The sequence below is a fragment of the Curcuma longa genome, chromosome 9, assembly GCF_044706935.1.
Source record: "Curcuma longa cultivar G26 ecotype Majalengka, Jawa Barat chromosome 9, ITB_CL_G26_1.1, whole genome shotgun sequence".
Classification (NCBI taxonomy): Eukaryota; Viridiplantae; Streptophyta; class Magnoliopsida; order Zingiberales; family Zingiberaceae; genus Curcuma; species Curcuma longa.
In genome coordinates this window covers 6,089,561-6,099,870 of record NC_133869.1, presented here as the reverse complement: position 1 = coordinate 6,099,870, position 10,310 = coordinate 6,089,561, and the positions used below count along the sequence as shown (strand labels likewise).

Below are 10,310 nucleotides of genomic sequence, written 5' to 3'. Positions count from 1 at the left end.
GAAAGGTTTCATTTCACCGCGTCTTAGGAGAAAAGCGTCGTGTTAATATAGATGACCTGGGTGAAAATTGGTTGTAAAATGGAGCAGTATGAGGTTTTGGAGCAGATAGGGAAAGGTGCATTTGGGTCAGCTCTACTGGTGAAGCATAAGGTCGAGAACAAGAGGTGAGGGCTGTGATCCATCTCTTCTGCTGTTGTACTTCTGTGCTCGCTCATCTTCTTGTCATCTTCTTCCTTTCTCGTCTGACTCATGTCTTGAGTTCTATCTCATTCTTTCCATTTATACTACAGGTATGTCTTGAAAAAGATACGCTTGGCACGCCAAACCAACAGGTCCCGTCGGTCTGCGCACTTGGAAGTGAGCACTTTTACTTGGCCCATGTTGAGCATATTCATGGCTGAGCCTGTATCTTAATCTTCAGCAAATTTTGCATACTATCAGAGTGTTTTCCTTTGATGACTCATTTAGAATTATGCTGGCTATTGCATTGAAACTGGGTCACTATTTGGAAGTTATTAGACCCCTAACCCCATAGATAATTGATATTTTCAAGTTTGAGCCTTCTTCATTCATTATGATGTTGTACACGACATTTGTTTTCTTCAGATCTTGTGGTATGCCTTTAAAATAATTTTGCTGGAACTTGTAGGTATGCCAGGTTTAAATGTTGACTACCATTTGATAACTGAATGTGGATACTCAAATCATAGACCCTTCTCAAGTTAAAATTTGTTCTTTATGGTGGCTTCATTTCTTTGCTGTCTCGCCTACATAGAAAAAAAAGCCATCTTGTTCATATGCTACATAATAGTGTGTGTTATGGATAGTGTTTGCGTGCTATTTATTCATTTTGTTTGTCTTTGCCACTATTGCAGATGGAGCTAATTTCAAAAGTAAGAAGTCCATTTATTGTGGATTATAAAGATTCCTGGGTTGAAAAGGTTTCTAAAAGTTTACTTCCCCTTGATTTATTATCATAAGTTTCTTTTCTGTTTCAGCATTTAGATTGTAAATGGATGTTTTATGACTGCACGATTTCCTAGTTTATTTCCTGTTACTCTTCTATTACAATATATAATATATCCATGGTGTGATATGATATGATTGTCTTTTCCTGTTTACAAAACTTTGTATGTTACACGTCAATAACAAACTCAGTGCTGCGCGCCTAGGATACTATGCACCCAATGAAAATCTCTAAACTTGATTCCATGGAATTTAAATCCTTGTTACTTTTCATTTGAATTAGGAGATAATGGTTTCTTGATTTGCATATACTTGTGCTCCTTTTGATTTTGAAGTGGAAAGCTGTGGACATTTTAAGAGAATCCTACTGGATATTTCATCACCAAAATTTTTGTTATCGATTTGAATTTTGTATACAACTTTTCCCAACCTTCAACTCGTGCACATGCTGTTTTCTGTGAACTATTGTCGTTATGCTTTCTGTATTAATTTCTGGATACATCATTTGCTGACTAACTAGCTATGTGATTTGCTATCTCATAATGACTCTGTATTGGTTTTCTTTCAGGGTTGTTATGTATGCATTGTTATAGGCTATTGTGAGGGAGGTGATATGTAAGTTTTGTTTCAAGTGTACTCTAGGATCTATAGATTCATTTATGCTGAGATTTAGATATGGACATTTGATGTTTTGGTGTTACAGGGCTGAAGCCATAAGGAAGGCCAGTGGGCATCTTTTTCCTGAGGAGGTAATTGATCTTAGTAACCATATATAGTACTCTTCTAGCGTATCTTTGCATTATTTGTTCTCATTTCTGCATTTTCTCCTTTATCATCTTCAATTTATTCTGTCGTACACAAACAGAAACTGTGTAAGTGGCTTGTGCAACTCCTTATGGCTCTTGATTACTTGCACAACAATCATATTCTACACCGCGATGTAAAAGTAAGTCGCATTATCATGGTAACTAAATATCACTATGTATTTGGTCAAATTGATGGTAAGTTCTAAGCTTAATAACTGTCTCTTACTACTGGATTATAGTGTTCAAATATATTCCTTACCAGGGATCAAAACATACGTCTAGGTATGTTCTTCCATTTTGTATCAAAATTCAGTTTCGTATAAAATTTATGGTCATCAACAGGATGTAGCTGACATGATCATTCTCAATTGAGTTATCAATAGGTGATTTTGGGCTTGCTAAAATTTTATCTTCAGATGATTTGGCTTGTTCTGTAAGTTTTAAAGATGATTGTTAAGAAAGAATCTTAAAATATTCTTCATATTCTTTATTGTCGAGAGGCTTTGGGTCCTGATGCAGGTTGTAGGAACACCTAGTTATATGTGCCCTGAACTTCTAGCTGATATTCCTTATGGTTCCAAGTCTGATATTTGGTCTCTAGGTAAAGTCCCTCTTGCTTTTGTTACTGTGTTATAATTAGCAGCTTTCTTGTATTACCTATGAATTCAAGTTCCTTTTTTAGGTTGCTGTATCTATGAGATGACTGCTCTCAAGCCTGCATTCAAAGCATTTGTGAGTTTTAACAATCTACAATTCTATTGCTTTTTTGTTGGTTTTATAGGTAGTTAATATTTGAATTCAGTTTTAGGACAAAAGACCTTCTCTATGATTTACAATTGTTCATTGATTATTTGTTTTTGTCTATCACTGAATAAACTGGTTTAGCTCTTTTATCAGAGTTTTAAATTTGGGATCGTATCATCCAGATTTGTATGGATGGAATTTACCCGTCAGGCTGGGAATCTGTAGGCAGATTGCCAATTTTAGGCAGTCTGTCACGAACAGCATTTTTGCCAGTACACACTATGATCTGATTGGTATACTATAAAATATGACTATTTTATTTTATTTTTTATTATTTCTCAATATGATCTGACTGGCGTCTATTGTACCACTTCCTACATGATATCATGATTGCCAGTCTTTATCATTTCTTTAAATGCTGCCTTACACTACCATTAAGTTCTTAAAGTATTGATAATTCCATGTAGCTTCCTGTTGCCACAAATAAAAAGAAGAGTCCAATTAGGGAAGAGGAGAGTGTAACTTATATAATCTTGATCTCTTTCTTGGCTTTGCTCTTGTTAAGGTTAAAATCTTGCATTTCTGTTTGTTTAATCTTGGTGGATGCATAACTTTACATAACATGAAATGAAAATCTAGTGCCATTATTGCAGAAGAAACAGAATTGAAATTCAAGTTTGTATGCTCTTATGTCCTTATTCTCTATGAAAATCCCGATATTTTTTCACCTCAAACAGTTGCTTGATTAGATGTCCTATATTGGAGCTTGTAAGCATCTTGTTGTAGATATCATGATTCATTAGATTGCTGTGAAGGAATATCCTTGATGTTTATCATATGCCTTAATACCAGAAGAGCTTGCATGCTGTATTTTAATGGAATATTTAAACAGGATGACAATTTTTCTTTACAAATGTTTCTTTCTATCTTGGCCTTGTTGATATTAGGATATGGTTAACATTTAACAGAGCTAAAATGAAGAAATCCAGTTTGTAGTTCTCTGTTTTTTAAATGTTATAAAACTGACTCTCCAATTCAAGTGACAATAACATGTAAATTTGTTTATTGTCTTCTCATCTTTGTTCAAGTAGGATATGCAGGCTTTGATAAACAAAATCAGCAAGTCCATAGTGGCTCCTCTACCAAGTTCATATTCTGGTGCATTGTAAGCATCAGCTCCTCTCTTATTTTGTTAGCTAGACACATAAACTAATCCAATTTATGATGACATTTCTTGGTTATTGTGTGCAGTAGGGGACTTATTAGAAGCATGCTCAGAAAAAGTCCTGAATACAGGCCAAGTGTATGTATTTTGACAAAAAAAAAAGAAGCAAATGTTGGATGTTCCTCTTTAATTCTATATTTTATTTTGTAATTCTTTTCATAGTCCATTGACCCTTAGATGAGTATCAATCAACAGGCTGCAGAATTGCTAAAACATCCACATCTTCAACCTTATGTGCTTCAAGTCAACCTAAAATGCAATCTTTCAAGGAATATGCTTCCTATTAACCAAGCTCCATATAATCCTGTAAGGAAAATCAAATTTCAAGATGATGAAGATGATCTTATGTGCAAGGATAAGGAAAAAAGAAAATCTTTAGGCAATGAGAGGATCTTGAAACTCATGGCTGTGGAGCAGGATACTATAAGTTCAACTCGGACTATTAAAGATTTTCCAAATTGTCAGAACCAGAAGATAAAGAATCTTTCAATTGGCAGCAGTCAAGTTGGGGAGATGGGTAGTGACAAAACAACCAGTGAGCACTCAGGTACTTTGAAGAGCCCCAACGAAACATTTAAAACATTCATGTCTCCTAGGACACGGATGGAACCCTCAAAATCATTGCACGCCAAATCAAGACGCGAGTCGGTATGGCCATCACACTGCTTTTGTGTTTCTTATATTTAACATAATAAGGATCTACTTATTAGATCTTGATTTGGATGTTGAAAATATAAAATTTTCATATCCATTTCTGCTTGCATAAACCTTTGCGACTATCATATCCAGTGTATCAATAGACATCAACTTTTACATTGTTTTGCTGGATTGCACTTCCCAATAAGCACAATCATTTCGTTTTCCTAGATGATCATCTCCTAATCACAAGCTCATTAAATTTATAGCTCAAGTCATTAAGATTTCATTTTGGGATATGTAAAGCAACTTCATTGTGGTTGCTATTATGTTAAACAAAAGATTCCATATTATCATGATGCCTATGAAGTTGATTTTTATATATTGTGTTTATTTAAAGTTCACCATAAGGTAATCCAAATGCTTTGAATTACATAGAAAATGTTATTTATCCAAAATCTCAGTGTTCATCGATGCCACTATAATTCTTGGTGCACAAGATCATCACTCAACTAATATTTGGATTCTTAATGCAGCTTGGATCACAAACTCCTGCTGATAGAATTAGTCAAGCTTCCCGAAGAGCATCCCTTCCTTTGCCTATATTTGAAACTTCTAAATCCACTTTTGGTGTTCTCCAGCTTGCTGACTCCCCTGATGTCTCAGTCAACTCCCCTCGTATAGATAGAATTGCAGAATTTCCATTAGCTTCATTGGAAGATCCCTTGCTGCAGATTCCCAAATTATCAGCTCATGGCTCCTCCTCAGCGACCCCACATTATGGAGACCGTTCTATCACAAAGGACAAATGCACTATCCAAATTTACCGAACTGAAGGCGACAACGGAAGTGATTCTTCAGATCGAAATCCGACAGTAGCAGCAGATGCTTCTAGCCGTGGATCATCAGAATCAAGGCAGCGGAGGTTTAACCCTTCATCATACCAGCAGAGGGCGGAAGCGCTGGAGGGATTGCTTGAATTCAGTGCTCAGCTGTTGCATCAGGAGAGGTACGAAGAGTTGGGTGTCTTGCTGAACCCATTCGGTCCAGGGAAAGTCTCTCCAAGGGAAACCGCAATATGGCTGACCAAGAGCTTCAAAGAAACTGCACTGTAACATAGAAATCCAACTTAATGTGATCGTCTAACTGGAGTTTTGATGCTAGGTCTCAGGAGATTTTGTCCCAGTTCTGTAATATGAAATAGCTTGATAGGCTGATAGTTTAGTATGAGTAGATAATGTTTCTTAAACCTGCATGTATTACCCTCTAACAATTTGAATGCTATTTGTAGCTGTTTTAGTACCCTTGCCTGCCTATATATCATTTTCTTGCAAGAATGTGGAAACTTCCTGTGCAAATGCTTGAAGAAACTTCATGGATACTATTAATTTCTTGAGTTAGTTCAGGGTATTAGTTCAGGATAATGCATAATCGTTTTCTTTCTTGGTGACATGCTGTTGGTTTCAGATGGAGATGTGGCAGCAAATTCACAAGGTAGGTGTTTTATCACTACAAACTGACAGGACTATTGGGATGTTTTTTTTTTTTGTCTTTGATAATTCAGGTGTCTGAATTTTGTTTGATTAATTTTGTAGCTTGATAGTCTTTTCTTCAATTTATTTATTGGATAAATTTAGAGCAATTTACAAACAATCAGAAGTTAACCTTCAGAATAATAGTCAAATTTGGAAATTCAAATCTTAATCTTTTTATTTTCTTGTAGTTGTGTAGATCAACGGCATTGATAGATCATAGTTTTTGGCAGGGGAGATCAGGTCAAGACTTTTGAAATGTAAATGAAATGAAAAAAAAACAGAAAATGAGAGTAGAAAATAGTAGATTATTTCATAAACATACACAACTACAAAATTTATAGAGCATGGAATACCAATAATGGACAATAGTGTCACAAAACTCCTATCAATATAAAATCTCAAAAAAAATATTTATTATACGTAATCTTATTCTATTTTATAAGAGACTACTTTTAATATTTGAATTCGTGATCTCTAAATTATATGATAATAATTTATCGCAAAACTTCACAAAGAAAAATAATTTTTAATGATCCACGAGTATTTTTATATTTATCTCAAGTGACTTTTTTTTAGAGTGGTTGTAGTTAAATTAAATATATGTTAAAATTATAATGATACTGAGATATATAATTTTAATAAAACATTATTTTGAATTTTTTTCATCGACCGCATTGAATAAGTACATTATTTTGGGTAATTTCGGAAGGGCAAATATGTCCTCTTATTATTTTATTTTGTTGGCATTTTTCTATTTTCCGCCGCCTGCTCCTCTTCGTCGTCTCCTGTTCGGTACCTTTCTTCCTCTTTTTCTTCCTCGGCGATGTCTTCGTCAGCGATCCCACGGGGACAGGCAACTCTCTCAGAACCCTAATTCTTCTCCTGGTTCATTATCTCAAACATCCCCTCTGAAACTATGTTTCTTTCCCCATTATTGTGAAGGTGGATCTCGTTGATTTCGTCGATTGGAGCGGCGTCGAGTGCCTCAATCAGATTGGGAAAAACCCGATTGCCAACGCTTTGAAGCAGGTGATCCTTCGTGTGTGGCAGATATTTTTCGTAGTTACAGCATAAACGACGCCATAATTTCCGTTTAACGAATGATTTTGTCGTTTATTTTGCTTCTCTGTCCAAATTAGGGTTATAGGGATGATGATGGTTTGCATCTGGAGAGTGACGCTGATGAACAGCTTTTGATTTATATTCCTTTCACCCAAGTGGTTAAGCTGCACTCGGCTGTAATCACGGGCCCAGAAGAGGAAGGTGCTATGATTTTTTATTTTTTTTTCTTCCTTTTAGAATGTCATCTTATTTATATTACTTCAGTTGCTTGATCTTGCTACTCAGACAACTCCTGATTCGAACTGATTGTTCATCTGAAGATTATGTCAATATGAAACTAAAAGATGCTTAAACTTATCTTGACATACTAATTGTACTGTAGCACGATTCATTCTAAATGTATTTTATACAAGGGCCTTGAAACTTCTTTCAATGTCTATGTCACTGTTTATGTCCTAATCTGCTAAACTAGGTATGTTTTTTAAATTACTTAATGGATTAAATGACAAAACATCTGTATGGTTGTTAAACCTTATTATAGATAATGGTGCAGTTCATTTTTTTCAAACACATTTTCAAAAAGGATGCCACCATATGTTTCATATATGTCATCCAAGTGTCACAATTTTAACGCAAGAGAAGTTAGACATGATCTCACGTTGCTATAATGTTGGAGTTCTTTGAGTTGTTTTTTCCTCTCTTGAACTTGTTGACATGCTAAAACTCTTCTCTTAATTATCAGGTCCTAGGACAGTACAACTCTTTGCGAACAAAGAGCATATGGGCTTCAGGTACTCTGCGTAACTGATATATATCCTTGTTATCAAGATTAGCAGATCATTAGGAATTTTCCTATAATGCTGCACTATTTGTTTAACAATTTATAATGTTGCAGTAATGTTAATGATTATCCACCAAGCGACTCCCTCAGTATATCAGCTGACAATCTTAAGGTGAAGCACATATTCTTTCTTGTTGTGTCTCTGTGCTGTATATTCTTTTGTGTTAATCTGTAAGATTTTGCAGTTATATTGCTTTCACTGCACATATGGTTAATAGTTATGCTTCATATATGTTGAAATTTCAGGGGAAGCCTGTTACATTGAAGTACGTCAAGTTTCAAAATATTCGCAGGTAAATGCAGTATGTAAAATTTTTGTATTAACTACAACATTCTTCAATGTCCAAGTAAATATCTTTATGTTACTAATTTGCACAATATTTCACCAGCTTAACAATTTTTATCGAGGACAACCAAGGTGGGGGCGATGTCACAAAGCTTCAGAAGATTTCACTTTATGGAACAACGTGAGTGTACATGTCATATTGCACATTTTCCCCCCAAGATTACCTAACTTTTGGTTCAATTATTGACATAGTAGAAACATTAATTGAATATTTAAACTTCATCAATCTATGACCAATCAGATCTTTTCGCTGATGGAAACCCACATTGTCTTCCATGTTTTTTTCTTGTTTTTGTTTTTACTTTTTTTAGAAAGCCACAAGTGAATAAACAAATATCTTTTGAGTATACACTCACTCGGACAGACAGGTTTTCTATTGTGACTATATACTATGAAAAAGAAATAGAACCCTATGCTAGGCACTTAAGAGGCCTGCATCAAGAAAAGCCATGTTCTATGATTGCAGTGCCCAGATAACAACAAGATTAATGGGTGTTATAGTTTGATAGATCTATTCATAGAACATTTGTCTGTGTTTGATGTTTGTTGGCAACCTAACGCAACCCTCAATTTTTTACATCTGGGCTTGAGATCAACATTGACAAATTTTAACTATACCAAGTGTTAATTATAAAGAAAAGAATAGAATTACATATGTATGCAATATTAGGTTTGCCTAGATAAGAATCTGGTGTACAACTACTTTATTAACAACATATCGAACAATAAGAATCACTCATTGGCAAGTTTTGGTCTCCGACTACAATATATTCAATATGGTTTGGTACGCATCAAAGCACGTTGTGGTAAATTTACATGAATTTTACTCCTTTAATACCTCAAACATAGTATTTTTTTTAATATTAGAAATTGGATATTCAATTGAATTAAATATTATTATATTAATACCATATTGATAGTTGACATGACTCAACATATGGTAAAATGTGTTGAGACATTCATTTTCTCTTTCATTATGGGGACACAAACTAAAAAAATAATAAATATTTCATGAATTCATCTTGATACATGTTGATGAGTGTCAAAGCATGTTGGCTGACGACATAGTATTGTGGTAATCATTGGCATGTTCAGTATGAGCGACATAAAAGAAATTATCTGTTCCCATTAGTATTGGGGTTCAGGAATTTATCTGAACTGTACATTTCAACTGTGTCATCTAGCATGACATGAGGTTTCAAATCATATATTCAACAATATTGAAACTATTGTTAACAACTTAAAGACTCGAGTATCTCAGTTTGTTTATGTACTAGCCACTAGAGACCTTAAACAACTTCTCATTGTACAGAAATAGTAAATTTAATGTGTTAATTTTTACTAACTTTGTTGGTCTAAAGTGTTGATTGCAATTCACATTTTGTTTTGAGATTAAGATCACATTACTGATGTATAGTTTAGTAGTACTTGTAACCATGGCATTGTAATTAAGCATTCTTTTTGCGACCATATTGCCTAACATTTTATGCCGACCTAGAGGCTCTAGGTCATATTTGATGGCTTGTTGATTGAGAACCCCAACAAAACATTTAACTAGCAAGCTTCACTGTCAATTCTACTGACATACTGTACATCTTTAACTGATCTTTTTTTTTCTTTTTTTTTTGTTTTGGGTGTTTGCAGGGTGGATACAACCAATATGAAGGACTTAAAAAAGATAGAAGATCATTAATTTCAAGATTTACACCACCATCCGATGAGATGCAAAAGATGAACATTACTCTTTACCGAACATGAAAATCATCAAAACTAAGTTTGTACCATGTAGCTCCTGCTGAATGTTCTTTTTATCCTTGCATTTGGTGTTCCTTAGTGATGATCTGAGATGATTGATTTTATCTGTCCTCTGTGGTGGAACATCACTAACGATAGTAAATTTGTTGCTACGGTGCATCAGTCGAGAGACGCGGTAGTTCCCCTTCTTTGGATGTGATCTGTGCACCCACTCTTGTCGTCACAGCTGATTACTGCCCACGAGTTTGCTTCTGAATGGAATTTACTTGTGATAGATTTATCGGAACACCTTCGCAACAATTAGGCCAATATGAGTATGGTACATTTTTCATGATATTGATTATCGTCTCAAATAGACCCTTAATTCTCCAAGGCAGTTATGTTTTTAATTTTT

The 10,310-nt window shown here is 34.7% G+C and overlaps 2 protein-coding genes across 2 annotated transcripts; both read left to right on the top strand.

The window, feature by feature from the left end:
* LOC141834622 (serine/threonine-protein kinase Nek2-like) lies at positions 1 to 5,636 on the top strand. The gene is made up of 14 exons (XM_074721944.1): positions 1 to 164; positions 291 to 357; positions 876 to 941; positions 1,535 to 1,581; positions 1,670 to 1,715; positions 1,832 to 1,912; positions 2,012 to 2,054; positions 2,156 to 2,205; positions 2,292 to 2,373; positions 2,455 to 2,504; positions 3,608 to 3,681; positions 3,768 to 3,819; positions 3,937 to 4,389; positions 4,914 to 5,636. Exons 1-14 carry the CDS (start codon positions 52 to 54, stop codon positions 5,490 to 5,492), a joined length of 1,803 nt encoding a protein of 600 aa, XP_074578045.1. The 5' UTR covers positions 1 to 51; the 3' UTR covers positions 5,493 to 5,636.
* A 1,016-nt stretch (positions 5,637 to 6,652) lies between these two features.
* LOC141834623 (PITH domain-containing protein At3g04780-like) lies at positions 6,653 to 10,104 on the top strand. The gene is made up of 8 exons (XM_074721946.1): positions 6,653 to 6,765; positions 6,855 to 6,941; positions 7,052 to 7,175; positions 7,717 to 7,765; positions 7,870 to 7,927; positions 8,062 to 8,108; positions 8,205 to 8,282; positions 9,806 to 10,104. The coding sequence occupies exons 1-8, from the start codon at positions 6,736 to 6,738 to the stop codon at positions 9,852 to 9,854; spliced, it is 522 nt and encodes a 173-aa protein (XP_074578047.1). The 5' UTR covers positions 6,653 to 6,735; the 3' UTR covers positions 9,855 to 10,104.
* The last annotated feature ends 206 nt before the right edge of the window (positions 10,105 to 10,310 follow it).